Source organism: Pseudophryne corroboree, chromosome 11, assembly GCF_028390025.1.
Source record: "Pseudophryne corroboree isolate aPseCor3 chromosome 11, aPseCor3.hap2, whole genome shotgun sequence".
NCBI classification, from domain to species: Eukaryota; Metazoa; Chordata; class Amphibia; order Anura; family Myobatrachidae; genus Pseudophryne; species Pseudophryne corroboree.
This window is the reverse complement of record NC_086454.1, coordinates 35088166-35109748: the sequence shown is the minus strand read 5'-3', so window position 1 is coordinate 35109748 and position 21583 is coordinate 35088166. Positions and strand designations below refer to the sequence as shown.

General features: G+C 45.2%; 1 protein-coding gene and 1 long non-coding RNA gene across 16 annotated transcripts in view; one reads left to right on the top strand and one right to left on the bottom strand.

Annotated features, from left to right (window-relative positions):
• The window catches only part of SOX6 (SRY-box transcription factor 6), a 560806-nt gene that overhangs the window by 104271 nt on the left and 434952 nt on the right, over positions 1 to 21583 (bottom strand). For 9 of the 13 annotated variants that reach the window (XM_063946465.1, XM_063946471.1, XM_063946464.1 and 6 more), the window contains 2 exons: positions 20452 to 20572; positions 971 to 1050 (listed from right to left, as the gene is read on the bottom strand). In XM_063946465.1, the coding sequence (XP_063802535.1) occupies positions 971 to 1050; positions 20452 to 20572 (201 nt within the window). The remainder of the gene's footprint in view (positions 1 to 970; positions 1051 to 20451; positions 20573 to 21583) is intronic. The other 4 variants (XM_063946461.1, XM_063946468.1, XM_063946463.1 and 1 more) reach the window with 1 other exon arrangement.
• LOC134970404 (uncharacterized) overlaps positions 1 to 21583 on the top strand; it is a 458298-nt gene that overhangs the window by 358372 nt on the left and 78343 nt on the right. The gene's annotated exons all lie outside the window — the stretch shown is intronic.

Genomic DNA, 21583 nt, shown 5'->3' with positions numbered 1-21583 from the left:
CCTTTACAGTCCCAGAAAAAAAAGGGGGTAGGAGAACCAATCAAAAGTAACAATCAAATGATTGCCGATTCGAATTAGTCCTCCCGCTCACAGTTCCTCCATCATAAGTAAGGACTAAAGTGATTGGATGCCAGTAAAGCCTTTTCTGTAGGTGCTAGTGCAGCCTTAGAATATATGGGCAGCACGGATGGTGTAATGGTTAGCATTACTGCCTCACAGCACTGCGGTCATGGGTTCCATTCCCACCATGGCCATAACTGTGTGGAGTTTGTATATTCTCCCCGTGCTTGCGTGGGTTTCCTCCGGGTACTCCGGTTTCCTCCCACAATCCAAAAATATACAGGTAGGTTAATTGGATCCTAACAAAATGAACCCTAGCGTGAATGTGTGTGCGTGTATATGAGATAGGGAATATAGATTGTAAGCTCCACTGGGGCAGGGACCAATGTGAATGGCCAAATATTCTCTGGAAAGCGCTGCGGAATATGTGTGCGCTATATAAATAACTGGTAATAAATAAATAATGTCCCTATATACTGAAGCTTCATTGGTTGTAGATCGTAGCAGGGATATCCTAACGTTACACCATTTACAGCAGCTGATATCACAGAAGCTAGATCCGGCTTTTAACCAGACAGATAATTAGTATGTGGCACAAAATGGGCATCTGGTGGAATCATTCACCATGGACAAAGGGTCCAGTAACCAGGCAACTAATTCTGCACAAGGTGTGAAATAGATTCCACACTGACTTACACAAGGGCTGTGATGTGTTGGGGAAAAGGTGTACAAACACTCAGTGATAAGTGTAGCAAGGACTACCAGTCTACAGAAGGTCCTGCGGAACATGATCTGACAGTCACAAGTACATAGCATGCAGCTGGTTATTAAACACCCCTCCCCGCCCCCCCCCCCCCCTTCCCCGATAGAAGTTTGGCTGACATCCCACTTGCTTTGTTCCGACACATACCTGTAGCTGCAACGGGCTGAGTCCAGAAGCGGCGGCAGCTGCCATTGTTGATGGAATGAACTGCACGGGGTAGTTATCACCTGTCGAGAGGAACAATAGATGCAGGTTCAGACACTGAGCAGAGAGGACAAGTTACATGTGCAAACACGGCCTCCTATGTACCGCAATGCACTGAGCCCTGAGCCCAAACATCTGTACACACAAAGCAGCTCGTGGGGTAATAGCGGGGATAGAATAATGACTGCAGCTCCTGACATTAGCCAGCCTCGGTTATCGTCAGGGGATCAGCAATGGGACTTTCTATGGAGACTTAGATCTTATCCACCCAATACACTGTGCTAAACACACTTCTTGTTTTTTTACTTTCCCACCCAGATATTCTGCTAGATTTTAATGACTGAAATGGTGAAAAGACGGATCATTGCAGAAACAATATCATCAACAAAATAAACAAACTATTATTCTCTAAAACTGTCTGGGAAGGATTTGGGCTGTGTTAGTTAACAGATGTGTAACAATAAAACGTCTCCGCAATTAGTTCAGCATAGGTTACCGTTGTAAGGGAAAATAAAAGGGAAAATCAGGAGCCGTTGGAAGGTCTGAATTACACACCGTCAGCAAATATAAGATAGGCAGCTTCAATCAGATCAAAACGTGCACTGAGATCATGTGAAATTCAGATATTACACTAACACACGCTTGTAACTAACCGCACACTTTATTTTCCATCATATTATTATTACAAGTCATACAATGTAAGATAGACTTCTAGCCGCTGCAGCTATTTCCTTGGCTTGTCTCACAACTGATCTGGTAGCAGGAAAATAAAAGCTCGGCTGCGTGTAATTGGCACAATAGCGTTACTTACAGATGGCGTCCTGTGCTACCTCCAAGCTGGGTTTAAACAGAGCGCCCTCCTGCAATTTTGACTTTCTTAATGACCGGGCTGTTCTGCATGAAACCTGTCACGTTTCCCAACAAACGGGTCTGAGTTTGTGAAGGATAAATGGATTCACTCTAAAACGGCGGCGGACTCTGCGCAGACTGTTACACTGAGTTTACAATAATATTAAACCTGTTTGTGATTACAGTCACAATGTACTGGCTTGATATGTAATGAAGTGTGATCGCAAGAGCGGGGGTAAATTAATACAGCCACGCGTGATCTGAGGGAAAGAGTCTCCAAATGATGTGTCGGTAAATTGTAAGAACGGAACCTCTGGAATAAAAGTGGGATGTAATTGTATGAGCCCTGTAGCGATGAAGTGACACATATTGTGGCCAACGCCGTCCTCTGACCTGTCTGCGTATAATTGATGTGTGCGGTGGAGGGGCAGAGTCTCAGAATGAGCCGCGATTATCTGCTGCAGACAATTACTGAATCTTTTCATCAAACAGTAAATGAGAAGGATGGAAGAAAATAAATATCTACAAGTCCTCTCGTCTCTATACATGATTCAGATACGTTCCATCACAGACATATGGAAGTAGAATTAAAGAAAGGTTTACACACACAAGGCCTAAATGAAATGAAAGAGCAAGTAACCTACAGCACATTAATATCTGTCCGAGGCTGTGTGTAACCGAACGGATGAATATACTTTACATAGCAAAGTAAGTGACATTAGCTAATTAGCTGCTAACGAGGCTGGGTCTTCTCTAGCTTCCATTGCTCTGAGACCATGGTACTTGCACTGCGGTGCACAGGTACTTACACTGCACTGGACAGTTACACTGCATTGGACAGTTAGTGACACTGCACTGAAGAGATAGTTACACTGCCCTGGGGAATAATTTACACTGCACTGGACAGTTACACTGCACTGGACAATAACTTACACTGGACAGTTAGTGACACTACCCTGGACAATAACTTACACTACATTGCTACCCAGGTTTGATTCCGAAGCAGCGATGCGACAATGCATAAGTCAGAGCTGGACAGTTAGTGACGCTGCCCTGGGCAATAACTACACTACACTGCACTGGTCAGTTAGTGACATGTCACTGCGCAATAACTTACACTGCATTGGACAGTTAGTGACACTGCCTTGGGCAATAACTATACTGCACTGGACAGTTAGTGACATGGCACTGGGCAATAACTACACTGCACTGGACAGTTCGTGACACATTGCACTGGACAGTTAGTGACATGGCACTGGGCAATAACGTACACTGCACTGGACAGTTAGTGACATGTCACTGGGCAATAACTTGCACTGGACAGTTAGTGACATGGCACTGGGCAATAACTACACTGCACTGGACAGTTAGTGACACACTGCACTGGACAGTTAGTGACATGGCACTGGGCAATAACGTACACTGCACTGGACAGTTAGTGACATGGCACTGGGCAATAACTTGCACTGGACAGTTAGTGACATGGCACTGGGCAATAACTACACTGCACTGGACAGTTAGTGACACACTGCACTGGACAGTAAGTGACATGGCACTGGGCAATAACTTACACTGCACTGGACAGTTAGTGACACACTGCACTGGACAGTAAGTGACATGGCACTGAGCAATAACTTACACTGCACTGGACAGTTAGTGACATGGCACTGGGCAATAACTTGCACTGCACTGGACAGTTAGTGACACTGCCCTGGGCAATAACTACACTGCACTGGACAGTTAGTGACACATTGCACTGGACAGTTAGTGACATGGCACTGGGCAATAACGTACACTGCACTGTAGTGACATGGCACTGGGCAATAACTTGCACTGGACAGTTAGTGACATGGCACTGGGCAATAACTACACTGCACTGGACAGTTAGTGACACATGGCACTGGGCAATAACTACATTGCACTGGACAGTTAGTGACACTGCCCTGGGCAATAACTACATTGCACTGGACAGTTAGTGACACTGCCCTGGGCAATAACTACATTGCACTGGACAGTTAGTGACACTGCCCTGGGCAATAACTACATTGCACTGGACAGTTAGTGACACTGCACTGGGCAATAACTTACACTGCACTGCACTGGACAGTTAGTGACACTGCACTGGGCAATAACTTACACTGCACTGGACAGTGATACCCCTTTCATACCGCCACCTATGAACATGGGTTATTGGCACATGAGCGAGCATAACTCGAGTTCAGGTGCAAGGGTTGAAATACTGGGTTGAGCGACCCGGTATTTCAACCCTGGTCGTGAGCAGGGTTAAACTCATGTTCACTGTTCGTTGTGAACGGGAGCCATGTCGATGCAACCCGTTTCCCGTTCACTGTGTGTGTACGGTTAGCGCTTGGAGATCATGTGATCTCAAAGCGCCGTCCCTGCCGCATCACCGCTGATGTCACCAACCCGGCAATATGCCGTGTTGCAGACAGCGGCAGCGGGGTGTCTAAGGCAGGTGGCACACTGGGAAGTCCCGTGTCAGGCCCCCGTGTGCGACCCGCCTCAGGCAGTCTGAAAGGGGTATTAGTGAGTGCACTGGGCAGTTACTTACCGAGAGAACAGGGCGGGTTCCGAGCAGTATCTGTGCTCCTGTTAGCTTGGTGAAATATTAGTAGTTCCCCCATGTCCTATCTGCAGAACTATTTATCACGCATCACTCCTACATAACAGGATACATTTGTAGCTTAAAAACATGAGGTCACGAAGTACAAGACGGTGTGATATCTTTACATGTGTAACAATGCATAAACTAACTACCTTAAAAAAACAGATTTCCCCCCTTCCACGGTTCCAGCATGGGGCGACACCCAGCCAAGCCCACATTAATGTTAAGTTAGAAAAGTCCCTTCCTAATCTGGCCAGCCGCTTTACATTTGGTCCATAATACCTCATCAGACCATTGAGCACAGTATGTGGCAACACACAGTCCAGTAACAATTGCCTCCTGATTGCATATGACGATCTGCTACAATGCCTCCGCTAACACTATATTGTGCTGGAGTCATACCGAGCAATATTCAAAATATCCCATCTTATTTTCCTCCTTCCATGTGGTTGATTTTGGTTCGCTGACGATTTGTGCTATTTCTTCTCTCTCTCTCTCTCCTGCTGGAAACTAAACAAATCTAATGACACGAACTGTCCGTCCAATTCCTTTCACTGACTCTCCTGCCCGGGAATATGGGAATTCAGGTTAAATAACTTTTCCTTTACCTCGTATCATGTAACAGAGGGGAAGGGGCAGAAGAGAGGCAGCCGCAGACGTAATGATGCTGTAAAGAGGATGAAAATAACCATTTAAACTATCAGCGTGAACTATTTTAGGTATGACGCCTGTTTAGCCCATGAATTATTCATGAAACACTCTTTTGTCTCTCAGAATGTCCCCAGATTCAATGGACGATATATTTAAAGCGAATTTACTGTGCAATAAATACAATTTTGGTTACATGAATCTATGTTACTGGTCAGGCGTAACCGGGGGGCGGCCATGTTGTTTATTTCGCTGGTGGGGGCTGTAGGAGATGGAAGCCATTTTATTTCTACATGTTCTTGTTCAGGCTATATTCTTTTTTGGGATGGGGGAGTTGTAAAAAAACAAACAAAAAAAACTCCAAAAATTTTTCTAAATTTTTCTAAAAATTATACAAGTAGAACACAGGGACTGCTGAGAGTCACTGTATCCAACACGTACTGTGTGAAAAAGATAAGCAATTTTTGAAGACCGTTTGGCCACCTGAGGGCGCCGTTCCATTGGGACATCTGGCTAATATTTAATTATACCCAGTGATAAGGGGACGTTTCTCTGCAGATCACATTCAGTAACGTGTCTGGGTTTATTGAGGGCTGAGAAACACAATAATCCCCGTGTAGAAATAGGACATATTTCCCTTTGTGTATCCACTGGAATGATTGAATATTTATTTTCTATTTTGATGGTTTGATCCTGTCCAAATATTTTCGAAGGAATGAGCTTTAATTCAGCTCGACATGTCCCAACACAATCGGTTATTTCTACAAAACAATGCAGGAAAGTTACATAACTGTGTTCTGGGCTGGATCACAATAGAGATGATAAGAGATACGCCCTGCCCGATTCACATTATGGTGCCAGGTCCAGATCTGAACCGTCTTCATGAAACTCTACAATGTCCGTTAATAGGAGCTGGGAGGGATCTTTGCAGTAAAAGCGTTAAACGCAATGGATATACAGAATGCACACCTGCAGGCAGGTTATGTCAGCGGGGCTATATACTAGCACAGGGTTACAGGAATTCCTTTCAGAAAGAGTTACGCGTTTGTCTGTGGGCAAATTGTAATGTATCTCATTGTGTGACTAATTTGGGACGTTTCATTTATTTATTTTATTATGTTGCTATATTAGATGTCGATTGAGAGTGTTCATAATATTATAATGACTCACTGTCTATATAACGCCGGCATGTTATGCAACGCTGTACAGTGTAAACACTAACCCAGTGGTCTCCAACCTTAATTGGGGTGTGAGCTACTTTTGGAAAATAAAACCTCTGAAGGAGCTACCCCCTCCCGTGCGTGCATTCCTGCGAAAGTGGGTGTGGCCTCACAACTACAAGTTATTCCCCCCCCTCGTAGTGCCAGATACACAAATAATGCCCCTCAGCAGTGCCAGATATTCAAATAATGCCCCTCAGCAGTGCCAGATATTCAAATAATGCCCCTCAGCAGTGCCAGATGTTCAAATAATGCCCCTCAACAGTGCCAGATATTCAAATAATGCCTCCCAGCAGTGCCAGATACACAAATACTGCCTCCCAGCAGTGCCAGATACACAAATAATGCCCCCGCAGTGCCAGATACAATGCCCCCGCAGTGCCAGATACAATGCCCCCACCAGTGCCAGATACAATTCCCCCCGCAGTGCTATTTAAAATGCACCCCGCAGCTCCAGATACAATGCCCCCCCGCAGTGTCAGATACAATGCCCCCCCCCGCAGTGTCCAATACAGTGCCCCACACAGTGCTAACCCTTGCTGGCTTCTTCTACTGCCGCCGGTGCTGCTCCTCCTGTATGAGGGACGGAAGGGGAGGAGAGCGCAGTGCGCGCCTCTCCTGTGAAGTCCGGAGAGCGGCTGCGGTGAGAGTGACAGAGTCTCCGGCAGCGGCGGGCATTTAAAATATGGTGCCGGTAAGTGAGCCAATCAAAACTTGCGGTCCGGCAGCCAATCAGCTGCCGCCACGGCTGGTCCACGAGCTCTGATTGGCTGATGGCCGGCACCATATTAAAAATGAAGGGAGGAGGCGTGCCAGTGACTGCCCAAGCCCGTGCGCTCTGTGGGCTAACGAAAATACTACGGCAAGCTACCGGTAGCTCGCGAGCTACGGGTTGGAGATCACTGCATTAACCTATTAGAGCTTAAAGTCGGAGGGGCAGTTGTATCAAACCTTCTAAAAGTGGGGAAGTGGACAAGCGGAGAAGTTGCCCAAGTGCCAGAGGAGAGTTTTGTGCCGCCCCCTGAACACGTGACATGATGCAGAGGGGCCGCTGGCAACAGGAAACAAAGTACTGGCCGACACTTTGCAACAGCGCTCCTGGCTGCAGGGTGACATGGAACGGCGATGGTGCCGCACCCAGGGTCCTGCAGCCTGGAAGGCGACACCACTCACACACACCCCTCGTTATGGCTCCAAGTTGCCCATAGCAACCAACCAGCTTCTACTTATGACTTTTAGAGACTGTACTTGATAAATGCTAGCTAGAATTTGATTGATTAGTATGGGCAACTTGCAAAAGTTGGGCAAAAACATACTGGTAGGTGAATATTATTGATTGCGTGTGTGTGCGTGCATACGTTTTATGGAATTTAGGGGCAAATGTATTAAACGTACGCACACACCCACACACAATCAATAATATTGACCTAGCAGTATGTTTTTGGCGTGTGGCAGGGAATCAGAGCATGTGGAGGACAGTCATACAAACCCGGAGAGGACATATAAACTCTGCACAGATAAGGCCCAATACTCAACTCGTTATAGGCCTTACTTGCCATTATGTTAATTTCTTCAGGGTAATTTATATGGCCATGTTCTGGGCTGCCGGGAGGGAACTTTGGCCCTGGTACGGCTGATACTTGCCTCCCAACACCCAGGGGGGGCAGAACCGGTCCAGAGATTTCTATTTGCTTGGGGGCCTGAGGGCTCCTATCATCTTCTCACTGTGGCGTACGCAGAGATATTTGGTGGGTCTCTGAAACCCCAGCATATAATTAATGCTACGCTGCTACTATGCTCACCTCGGCAACCAGGGACAAAGTGTTACTCTCCGCACCCTGCCAGAAACATCATGAAAAAGCTCGCCGTGGCGCTTCTCCGTACAGCTGCTGTACTTCAATTCATTTTAATGTTCCTCTTTAGCTATTATTTTTTTCCTTTATTGCTTCAGCCGACACACCCAGAATTGGATCTTGTTTTGCTGGTTGGAGGCTATGTTCTGAGTGGTGGTAATTGCTTTTATTCTGTTAACAATTTTGTACCTGAAACTTTTATTATTTTTTTACTAACCCTGGAAACCTTCCCAACAGACAGCTGAATTCACAATGTATATTAATCACCCTTACTGAATGATAGCAGCACTACCGAGGTGACAATTGCTAGGGGGGCTCTTGTTCCTTTTTTTTTCATCACGGTGGTTTGTGGGTTGCCTGTTACACAGGGCACATGCTCCTGGGGGTTCAGTATGAAACGCCGTCAGCTAGTATTCCGGGGGGACAGAAGACAGACACCGGGATCCGGATGGTGTGTATGCAGACAGGGGTGAGCTGGGGCTGTTATCCCCTGCCCCCTAAACCTCCCTTCCCACAGCCTAACCTTCCCGGAGGCGGCTAAACACCCCCCCAGCCCTCCCTAAACCTAAGCGTGGCGCCATACTTATATAGGTCGGAATTCCAACGTTGTTTCCTGACCATTTCGTAATTCCAGCAACGGCACTGTGAACGGTCTCTGTATTCCGTCATCCGGAACCCGACTGCCGGTAAATGAACTGCATCCCGCTCCAGGTTGTACTGTATATCTCTGGGAAGGAAGGGTACAGTGGGGGGGGGGGGGGGGGGCACCCTTTCCCAAGCTTTCCGTTATTTACGCATTACTTATTCCAGAACTGGGAAAATGTACTTGTTTATATATGGATAGAGGTCATTTTTAACTTTATACACAAGTGATTGTATGTAGCGTTGATTAGAACTTGAATCAAACAAACTCTGAATCTACTTGCTGAAGCATTTTTAAGTAAATGGGGAACTGAACAGCCCCAATGGGTGATACTTCCAGGACGGTGCCAGCTAAATCTCATACGTAGCGTGCAGAATGACCCGTGTATGTATATATATCATCCATTTTTAGTAAACATAAATAACACGGCACATTTACATACACGGAGAATATTCTGCTGAGCGGCGGAGAGAGAATCGCATTCATTAAGCCTTGATCACTTTAGTCTGATTGTATAAGGGATATATTTAATACCAGCGCTGAAGCAATTAAAGAGAAGAGAATGGCCCTGTTCCGGTCACAGAATGACTACACCAAACGTTTGTGTTGGGCAAGTAATCGTCAAGGTCATTATCTTTACAGAGATAAGTCTGCTCAGGAAGACTTTAATGCGCTCGTAAAGGGAGAAATATGTGATTTTAATTGAATTCTCCAGGGCTGCCTTTAAATAGTCATCGCTTTTATCCTGCGCGTAGCTGAAGAGCGGCGCAGACACTTAGCCATTTCCAGTCACTATTGTTTCACAACAACAAACGTTACAAAGTGATATGCGAGGAGGCGGAAAACAGACAGGGCTCATTGTGACACATTGGGGAAAGTTGCGAGAATAAGAGATGCAAATTGCCGACACGTTTTATTCAAGTGTGGTAAAAACTTTACAATGATGGAAGGTAGAAAAGAATAGCAGCGCTTAAATGTATTATTAATTAAATGTGCTGCTAATGTATTAGTAAATGAATTATTAATGCAGTGCTTTGTTGAGTTGGTCCCATTATGTTTGATATGTATAGATTGGAACCGTAGAAAACAATTAGTTGTATGACTCTTTAAAAGATGTATTTTGTTACTGTAGCGGAATTACAAGGATGTGACAGATTAAAGGCAAAGTGTTACTTCTATCCATGTATTTCAGCCCGTGCTCAGGCGGACCCTGGGAGTACTGACATTTCCTGTGTGTGGCAAATCCCCCTATATGTTCCTGTATGCTGCAAATGGGGGGGTGTTGTATATAACAGGAACGGAGGTACTCCCAAGTGCCTAATGGAATGTACATCATAAATGTTTATAAAATGGACAGTGCCATGATGTAATATTCCCGCACCGATGCTGTCGCGTGAATCGAGAGTTTTCAACGCAAAACGAGATTATAGAGCGTAATAATGAATCGGTAGAATTTGGAATAATTCAGGTAGCAGATCACTATAAAGGGTGACCTGTGAATGACGGTTTCCGATACTTCAATGTGGGATTATGGGAGTGGAAGGGTTACACGGTGTACAGCTTCTAAATACTTGGCACAAGATCAGCTGACAAGTTGCAGCATTTTTTCCTCACATTTCTATCAGGTTCTTAGTTGCTTTGATGTGAAAGTTATTCTTCTAATTTCTGCAAGAATGGAGCACGTGTCAGGACGGCACCCCCTTCCCCCTTCCCCCTCCAAATTACAGTCATTTCTCATAACCAACCTGAGGAGGAAAACGGACGGGGCTAAGGCTGAGCACACCCTCAGATACTTTCCCCGACTGGCCATTGTGCCGACAGAGCTACCTACTCTGGTAAGCATATATACTTACTGATCGGCCGGCAGTATGTTGGTCCAGACATCACAGCTGTGTGTCGGCATCCTATGCAACCAGTGTATGAGTGGTCAGCCAGTCTCCCAAACACACAGACACATTGACTGTGCTGTCATGTCGACACAATAGGTCTGTGAACGTCCTGACATATCCGGTGTACACACCCGCCACCGATATACTGAACGGACTATATATACTGTAGACCAGTATAAGCCACCATTCATTTTATCGCTATAACTATCCAGTGACAATAAAGAATGTTTGCTGGTAAAGTGCACACTAGATTTTCAGGCCCAAGACCCTTAAGGAACAGGGGAATATTTATTTTGTGGACCAGATGCTACGGTCATAGGGAGATAATTCAGACCTGATCACTAGGCTGCGTTTTTGTACAGCCTGCGATCAGGTCCATACTGCGCACGCGTATGCACCGCAATGCGCAGGCGCGTCACACAGGTACAAAGCGGATCACTGCTCAGCGATGGCTTTGTGCGAAGAATGCATTCGCACAGGCGATTGCAAGGAGATTTACAGGAAGAGGGCGTTCGTGGGTGTCAACTGACCGTTTTCAGGGAGTGGTTGGAAAAACGCAGGCGTGTCTAAGCGTTTGCAGGGAGGGTTCCTGACGTAAATTCCGGTCCCGGACAGGCTGAAGTGATCGCAGCGGCTGAGTAAGTCCTGGGCTGCGCAGAGACTGCAAAAGATCTGTTTGTACATCTCTGCTACACATGCGTTCACACACTTGCACAGCTAAAATACACTCCCCCTGTAGACGGCGACTATCTGATCGCAGCAATGCAAAAATCGCCTCCTAGCGATCAGGTCTGCATTAGGGCCATAGCTATTTAGTAATCTGGAGACACAGTGTGACAGTCCCCACTTTGTATTATTCCAAAAGACTTTTAAAACTTTAATTTAGAAATGATTATATTAGGATTTTTTATTGAGGAATTACAGATGGGAAGCATTCTGGACACTGAGCCGGGAATTACTGTAAATCCGGATTCGTCAGACGCCAGAAGAGTATAAACCAGGATTAGTTTGAAATGTATTGATTTAGTTACTGTAATCAAAACTCCAGGCTGAATGAGCTGAATTGATCCAATTAATCCGTAAACGTGTCACACATTTTGCACGTGGAAATGTATTGCACCAGGGTGTCACATACACACTCAGTGTGCTCGGCTGTTGCACAGCATGAATGTGGCCCCAAATCTATGACAAATTTGTCATCTTGACAACATTTATGCTTTTTCCTCGTACCGCAACATAACCGTTTGCAAATGGGCCTCAATCGCTCAGGCAGACTTCTCTGCTAATTAGCGCTCAGGCCTACCAGCCGCACCCACCTACACACACACCGATCAAGTAAATAGCACTAATTGTCTTGTTACAATGGCACCTGTCATATATAGAAACATAGAATGTGACGGCAGATAAGAACCACTTGGCCCATCTAGTTTTCCCCCTTTTTTTATCCTTTAGGTAATCTCAACTTTTTTTGATCCTTGGTTCTTTATAAGGATATTCATATGCCTATCCCAAGCATGTTTAAATTGCTCTACTGTCTTAGCCTCTACCACCTCTTTAGCAGTCTGCGATATGTGAGACAGTGTCAAACATCTTACTAAGGTCTAGATATGCTACATCTACGGTCTCACCTTGATCTATTATTTTAGTTACAGAGTCAAAAAGTTAAGATTTGTTTGGCATGATCTCCTCCCAGTAAATCCATGTTGTTTGGGATTCTGTAAATTGTTTGATATTAAATATTCCACTAATTTTTATTTTAACAGTGTTTCCATTACTTTTCCTACTATTGATGTAAGGCTTACTGGTCTATAGTTACTCGCTTCTTCTTTGCTTCCACTTTTGTGCAGTGGAACTACATTCACTCATTTCCAGTCCTGTGGAATTGCACCTGTAGCTAGTGACTGGTTGAATAATTATGTTAATGGTGCTTCCATCACCATTAATAGGGTGGAGTATATTTGGCAGCAAGTGAACAGTCAGATCTTGAAGTTGATGTGTTGGAATCAGAAAAAAATGGGCAAGTCTAAGGATCCTAGTGACATTGACAAGGGCTAATTTGTGCTGGCTAGAGGACAGGTCAGCGCATGCTCAAATCAGCAGGTCCTTTTGGGTGTTCCTGGTATGTGTTGGTTAACAACTACCAAAAGTGGCCCAGGGAAGGACACCCAGTGAACTGGCAGGAGAGTCATGGACACCCAGAGCTCACTGATGTGCATGGGGAGCAAAGGCTAGCCTGTGGGTCTGACCCCACGGAAGAGCTATTGTACCACAGATTGTTGAAACAGCTATGCTGTATATGATAGAAAGGTGACAAAACACACAGTGCATTGCAGCTTGCTGCATATGGGGCTGTGTAGCTGCAGACCGGTCCCAGTACCCTTTCTGAAAGCACTACAAAGGGCACATGAGCGTAAGAACTGGACCATGGGGCAACGGAAGAAGGTAGCCTGGTCTGATGAATTATGTTTTCTTTTACATCATGTGGACGTCTGGGTGTGTGTGTCATTTACATGGGGAAGAGATGGCACCAGGGAAAAAGGGAAGAAGGCAAGCTGGCAGAGGCAGTGTGATGCTCTGGGCAATGTTTTGCTGGCAAACCCTGGGTTCCTAGCATTCATGTAGAAGTTAATTTGACATGTACCACCTACCTAAACATTGTTGCAGACCAAGTACAACCTTCATGGCAGCAGTATTCCCTGATTGCAGTGGCCTTTTTCAGCAGGATAATGCACCCTGCCACACTGCAAACATTGTTCAGGAATAGTTTTGAGGAACATGACAAAGAGTTCAAAATGTTGATTTGGCCTCCGAATTCGCCATATCTCAATCCAATTGAGCATCTGTGGGATGTGCTAGAAAAATGAGTCTGAGCTATGGAGGCCCCACCTAACAACTTATAGGATCTTAAAGGATCTGCTGTTAACAACTTGATGCCAGATACTACAAGACACCTTCAGAGCTGTTTGGACAGTACAAGAGGACCTACACAATATTAGGCAGGTGGTATTAATATTATGGCTGATTGGTGTGTGTGTGTGTGTGTGTGTGTGTGTGTGTGTGTGTGTGTGTCCTACACACAGACATATACATTTGTTGGTACCCTTGCAGCTCATTGAAACAATTCTTCATTCCTCCTGAAAAGTGATGAAATTAACAGCAATTGTTATGTATCCAGAATGCCTTTGCATTTTCATAAAATAAAGAAGAGAAACTATAAAAGCAGACACATTGCCTATAAAATGGCCTGGACAAATTTGTTGGTATCCCTTAAAAAAGATAAATTAATTGCTTTCTTGAATTAGCATCACATGACTTTAATCTTCTAATCAGTCATTCAGACTATTTAAACGGAGAAAAGTAGTCACACTTCTGTTTGGTATCAGTGTGCGCACCACACTGAACATGGGCTAGAGAAAGAGAAGGAGAGAGTTGTCTGGGGAGATCAGAAAGAAAATTATAGTGAAGCACATTCAAGGTAAAGGCTATAAGACCATGGGGGTAATTCCAAGTTGATTGCAGCAGGAATATTGTTAGCAGTTGGGCAAAACCATGTGCACTGCAGGGGAGGCAGATTTAACATGTGCAGAGAGAGTTCGATTTGGGTGTGGTGTGTTCAATCTGCAATCTAATTTGCAGTGTAAAAATAAAGCAGCCAGTATTTACCCTGCACAGAAACAAAATAACCCACCCAAATCTAACTCTCTCTGCACATGTTATATCTGCCTCCCCTGCAGTGCACATGGTTTTACCCAACTGCTAACAAAATTCCTGCTGCGATCAACTTGGAATTACCCCCATGGTTTTATAGCCTTTACCTTGAATGGAATTACCCCCCATGTCCAAGCAGCTTGATGTTTCTGTGACTACAGTTGCAAATATTAAGAAGTTTAAACTCCACCTAACTGTAGCCAAACCTCTCTGGACATGGCCGTAAAAGGAAAATTGACCCCAGATTAAACATTGGGATAGTGAGAATGGTAAAAAAAAAAAAAAACCAGTGGAAAACTTCCAAAGAGATACAAACTAATCTCCAAGGTTAATTTACGGCAGTGTCTGATCTCACCATCAATGCTTTTTGAGTGACAGTGGGTTCCAAGGAAGAAGAACCAGGAGGACTACACTTTTGAAAAAAACAAACATAAAAAATCCAAAGTGGAATTTTCTAAAGTGCATATTGACACAATGCTTCTGGGGAGAAGTGTCCTTTGGACAAATAAGTCAAAATTGAAGCTTTTGCCAAGTCAGATTAGCTTTACGGTCACAGATGAAATAATTAAGCTGTTAAAGAAAAGAATACCATACGAACTGGATAGTGGCCCAAAACACATGGCCACAGGCACCCAAGAATGTTTAGGAACGGACTGTTCTGAAGTTGCCTTCTATAAGCCCTGATCTGAATCCTATGGAAAGAGCTGAAACATGCAGTCTGGAGAAGGCACCATCACACCTGAGCCCTCAGGAAGAGCGCTCCAAACTACCTGCCAAGGGGTACAGAAGTCTCACTGAGAGCTACAGAAATCACATGAGTGCAGTAATTGCCTCTAAAGATTGTGCAACAAAATACTAGGTTAAGGGTCCATCATTTTTGTAAATATATATATATACGGATGTGTGTATGTATATATGTTCCAACATAACTCAGGAATGCCTGGAGCAATTTACTCCAAACTTGGTACACATGACTCACAATCTGGTAAAATGTGGCTGTAAGACACCCCTAGAGGTAGGAAGGGGGTGAGATGTAAAAATCCATCGTTTTCAGGCATAACTCTGGAATGCCTGGAGCAATTTACACCAAACTTGGTACACATACCACTTACAATATAAAAAAAAAATACTGTGGGGGTAAGACACCTCTAGCACCCCTAGGGGTGGGGGTGGGAAGGGGGTGACATGTAAAAATCCATCGTTTTTGGGGTCGCTGAGATGTATAGTGACACTCTCGATTCCTTTAAGTCCAAGTTCAGCCCCATCAGCATGGTGGCTGAGAAGGAAAATTACTGTGGGGGTAAGACACCCCTAGGGGTGGGAAGGGGGTGACATGTAAAAATCCATAGTGTTCGGGGTCGCGGAGATGAATAGTTACACTCCCGATGCCGTTTTCCCTGTGCACCTGCTGGGTGACCTGGAACATGTGACCTGGGTGGTCTGGAAACTGTGACAGTTATTTGCAGCCCCCCACTCAGCAGTTATTTTTTTAAATTTGACTCCTGAGGGTGGAAAAAAAAAGGGGTAAAATGTTCCACCCAGCAAACCTTCGCCCCATCAGCTAGTTTAAAATATTCTGTTGAATAAAAACTGTAATAAGGCTGATTTTCATTAAATATGGAATAAACAATGCTGGATGCAAATTTATTCTGTCACTTTCAGTTTATTTCAGTAAAAAAAAAATGGGTTCCTCTTTTTTACTAACACGACTATCTCTCTCTATATATAAAAATGGTGACTATAGATGGATACTAGTAAAAAAAAATCATATTTTTAGGCAAATGATCTGAAACACTTTGCTTTCTATAAACGTGTACGGACATCGTTCAGGCCCTCAAATGTCAGTGACACATTGGCTGCTAATTATCCTGTATCCGTGGTAATGTGAACGGGCATCTCGCCACCGTCAGTAGCAAAGATTAATACTTTTATAACAGTGTTTCTTGTTGAGGGTTTAAACAATTCCACGTTTCTCCAGAAAGTGACAATATCTCGTCATGTCATTGTTATATCAGCATTCATTAGCAGGAAACGTCTGCCGCAATGTCGGAAGGAATATCCCGGCAATTTACATATTCACTTATTTATCAATTTGCAGCTTTAGAATGTCTCTACATCTGTCGGGCCGCAGTGTGTGTTTATTCTCAACCTCTGCATTTATCCCAATTAAACTTTGACTTTCCTGCGAGTTGTGTGTTAATCCAGGTGATTGTATCCTCCAATTAGAAGGGTAACGGGGACTCTCATCCTGTCTGCCAGGAATAAAATGATAGTTTGGAAGAATACTCCGGCAATTTACTGTAACACGATGTATCCGATAAAACAGATTCTGTTATTATTTGGCACAACATAATTTAATATTTATAGAAGATGTCGGATTCCTGCTCATGAATAAAACAGTCTCTTTTGTGCTGATATTCTCATTTCAATTCAGCCTTGATCATTTCAGGACAACCGACCTGGTTTTGCTTTTAAAATTGCCGTTTTAAATCTACGGGCTAATTCGGAGTCGCGCCAATGTCTGCACCTCACAGGCTATGTGGGAAATTCCTTGCTAAGCAATATGCTGCACGCCGTAAGTGGCACTGCCGACATTGCACGTTTTCCTGCGCATAACTACGGGATGTGCGGCGAAACTTGCAGTGGGATGATTTCCGTTCCCCGGAACATGGTAAAGGTGGGCGTGCTGTATCACACAGGTTCCGCGCTCCGTCTTTACATGTAGTGAGGACTTACATTGTACAATGTTGTCGCTCTTCCCTTGTATTATGATGAAATGGGTCTACACAGTGTAATTAAACAGATTAAATAAATAATATATATATATAAAACAATATCCTTATCTTGCGCACAGAAAAAACAAAACACTACAGGAGAGACCTCTGTTGTAAGGTCTCAAATAAACATAAAACAAACAGAATTCCTAAGTGCGCTATATTCCTTGAATATTTATTCTTCAAATCTTCCGAACAGTGGACCCAATGGGTGCAGACTGTGGGTTGGAGAGTTCTTAAACAGATTATTCACACGGTATTCTGTAACCCGAAAATCACCCAGACTAAAGGCCAATTAGTACCAATTATTGGTTTATTGACACAATTTTTAACATACACAATAAAAATGTTGTACAAAATTAAAATTGGTATATCAGTGAGAGAAGTCCAGATCGTGTAGATGGCGAATTAGATCCTCCCTCACCTTCACAAGGTGTGAGCTCAAAAGGGAGAATCTTCACAATCTGGATTGGTAACTCATAGCTGACAGACTAGACGCGCTTCATCTTAACGACTTCATCAGGGCTAATTCACAAAAAATGGCGGCACCACTCTGTGGGTGTGGTGTACACCCACAAGTGGGAACAGCCCCTGTGAGATGGGATTCCGGCTGTCGGTATTGTCAGCAATTGGGATTCCGGCGTCTGTATCCTTACCGCCGGGATACTGACTGCCGGCAGATTAACTGCTTCCCAAAACAATATGGTCAAAATAAAATGGTCAAGAAATGTTCACCAGCCCCGAACACTGTCTGTAAAATCTTTTTCACAGTAGCAGTCCCCACATTTAAAGACCTGGCCCTGGAAAATGCTGTTCTTGTGTTCAGCGTTAAGCATCTGGCCAGTAATGAAACACTTTACATACCTTGGAAATTATTTTATAATGACGGACACCAAAGAATGAATCACTATATATCTGTCAGGAATGGTCTGCGATTCCGTAGTGGAGTCACAACCTGTGTATTATGATAAGCACCACCAGTAGAAGAGGATTTACAGTCCCTAATGAAACATGATTACATCTTCATCCATTTCCTACAAGAATAGTCCCTTTATTACACCTCTGCCCAGGACAGGGAGCTTCCTGCGGCCGGTATGTGGGCCTAGAACACGGGTGTGGTTCATCAAATCGACAGTATCTAGGTCAACAATGTTTAGGTCGACCACTATAGGTCGACAGTCACTAGGTCGACATGGATGGAAGGTCGACAGGGTTTCTATGTCGACATGTGCTAGGTCGACAGGTCTAAAGGTCAACATGAGTTTTTTTGGGTTTTTTTGGTGTCGTTTTCTTCGTAGAGTGACCGGGATCCCAAATTAGTGCACCGCGTCCCCTCGCTTCGCTCGCCATGCTTCGGGCATGGTGCCTTCGCTCCGCTACCGCTTCGCTCGGCACAGATTACCGTTCCAATCGTAGTCCACGTGGATCGTTAAGTATGAAAAAATTTAAAAAAAGAAATTTTTTTTTGAAAAACTCATGTCGACCTTTAGACTTGTCGACCTAGCACATGTCGACCTAGAAACCCTGTCGACCTTCCATCCATGTCAACCTAGTGACTGTCGACCTATAGTGGTCGACCTAAACATTGTCGACCTAGATACTGTCGATCTTCAGACCAGATCCCCTAGAACACATGGTGGAATATGAGGCAGCAACAGACGCACCTTCTAGATAACTTGTCACAAACCAGAACTGGAAGTGACGAGACCCTGGAAGGTGTTACTATAATGCAGCTCATCGCAAGCAACTTTTCTGTCTCCAATTCGTTAAGTACATCTCTCTGTTTTTTTTATTATTCCCTTAAGCTAATTATGGGTGAGTATTTCTGCAGAAAACAATGAATCTGCTCAGCAGAAAGGTTAGAAGAAGAATGTTAGAGGGTATCAGGGAGAGCAGTGAGGGCGCCACATGTAAATGAGGAGTCGCCGAGAATGTCTGAAGCAGCTGCAGCGGGAGGACACTTAATAATCAATTATCCACCAATTCAGTTCATATTACAAGGTTGGTTTTCACTAAGCTCCTAAATAGATCTCCATGCAAACAGCGATGATGACAGACACAGAATACAGTAAATCAGATTATACTGCCCATCTTCTCTGGACGATAACCTAGAACACTAGTAGAACATGGTTACTATGCCTATGTCTGCTGTCTATAATGCGTTAGATTGATTCTATCCATTTGGGCCCATTTATACAATGCTGTTTTCCCCTGAGCTCAGAGAACAATCGCTCCACCCACATTTACAGAGCCCCGCCCACAGTTAAAGAGCTCATCATGGCAGCTCCCAACCTGTAAGATAGTCTGGTTATCTATCGCCTCTTAGGATGGAGGGGGTGATAGATATTGACATATTTTATGTTTCGCTATTGTTACATGGATCCTGGCCGCCGGAATACCATACCCAACCCGCACTAAGCACTGTCCTATTAGCCGGGTCAGTACAGTCTATGAGGTCTATTTACTTAGCCTTAGGGGGAGATGTACTAAGCAGTGAAAAGAGTGGAGAAGTGAGCCAGTGGAGAAGTTGCCCATGGCAACCAATCAACTGCTCTGTATCATTTTATAATATGCAAATTATAAATGTTACTTCAATGCTGATTGGTTGCCATGGGCAACTTCTCCACTGGCTCACTTCTCCACTCTTTTCACTGCTTAGTACATCTCCCCATTAGAGAGAGATAAAGTGGACGGAGATAAAGTACCAGTCAGTCAGCTCCTAACTGCCATATTACAGGTTGTGTTTGAAAAAAAAATGACAGACAGCAGCTGATTGGCTTGTACTTTATCGCCGTCCGCTTTATCTCTCTGAAAGGCTTAGTACATAGCCCCCCGCCCCCCCCCCCCCCCCCCCACATACTTTATGTGCAGCTACAGAGGCTGCAGGATCATGTGACCCTGATTCCTTCCTGTACTGAGATCCTGTATAACCACGAGTAGGACCTTCGCTGGAGATCCGCACTGTGAGTATCTGTATAATTAGGTGGCATGCCTCTTGTTAGCTGCCTCAGTGAGCTCCAATAGAAATGACCTAATAATAAAAGCAAGACGTGATCATTTACTTCATTTTCTAATATCTGGACAAGAAATGAGCGTTTTATATTTGTCCATCTCACTGCTGCAGCTGCACTGTCTGGGGCAGGGGTCAGTCCGGCCGCGCGTATCTGACAGAAACTCCCACAATACAGAGCAAGCTGCACTTCTCATCACTTACCTGGTTTATAGGTTAGTCCTGGGGGGAAGAGGAATCCCTGCTGGGCCGCAGCTGCTGCCAACGCCCGCTGGTCGTGTGGAAAGATTGGGATCATGAGAGGAGGCATGTGACCTTGGACCTGCTGAACACAAGACTCTGATCAGACAATGCACAAATCCATCCTGGCAGATATTACTTCACAGATCACGCTCCCCGGGCTGCCCAGTCCACATAACATCTTACACATCACACTCCCTGAGCCCCCCAGATCTTCCCGGCCACGTTATACCCCACAGATCACACTCCCTGAGCCCCACAGATCCTCGTGGCTACGTTACACCCCACAGATCACACTGCCTGAGCCCCACAGATCCTCCCGGCCACGTTATACCCCACAGATCACACTCCCTGAGCCCCACAGATCCTCGTGGCTACGTTACACCCCACAGATCACACTGCCTGAGCCCCACAGATCCTCCCGGCCACGTTATACCCCACAGATCACACTCCCTGAGCCCCACAGATCCTCGTGGCTACGTTACACCCCACAGATCACACTGCCTGAGCCCCACAGATCCTCCCGGCCATGTTACACCTCACAGATCACACTCCCCGAGCCCCACAGATCCTCCCGGCCACGTTATACCCCACAGATCACACTCCCTGAGCCCCACAGATCCTCGTGGCTACGTTACACCCCACAGATCACACTGCCTGAGCCCCACAGATCCTCCCGGCCATGTTACACCTCACAGATCACACTCCCCGAGCCCCCAGACCCTCCTGGCCACATTATACCCCACAGATCACACTCCCCGAGCCCCCAGACCCTCCTGGCCACGTTATACCTCACAGATCACACTCCCCGAGCCACCAGACCCTCTTGGCCACATTACACCCCACAAATCACACTCCCAGAGCCCCCAGACCCTCCTGGCCACATTACACCTCACAGATCACACTCCCCGAGCCCCCAGACCCTCCTGGCCACGTTATACCCCACAGATCACACTGCCCGAGCCCCAAAGTCCCTACCGGCCACATTACACCTCACAGATCACACTCCACAGACCCTCCTGGCCACATTACATCTCACAGATCACACTCCACGAGCCCCCAGACCCTCCCGGCCACATTACACCTCACAGATCAC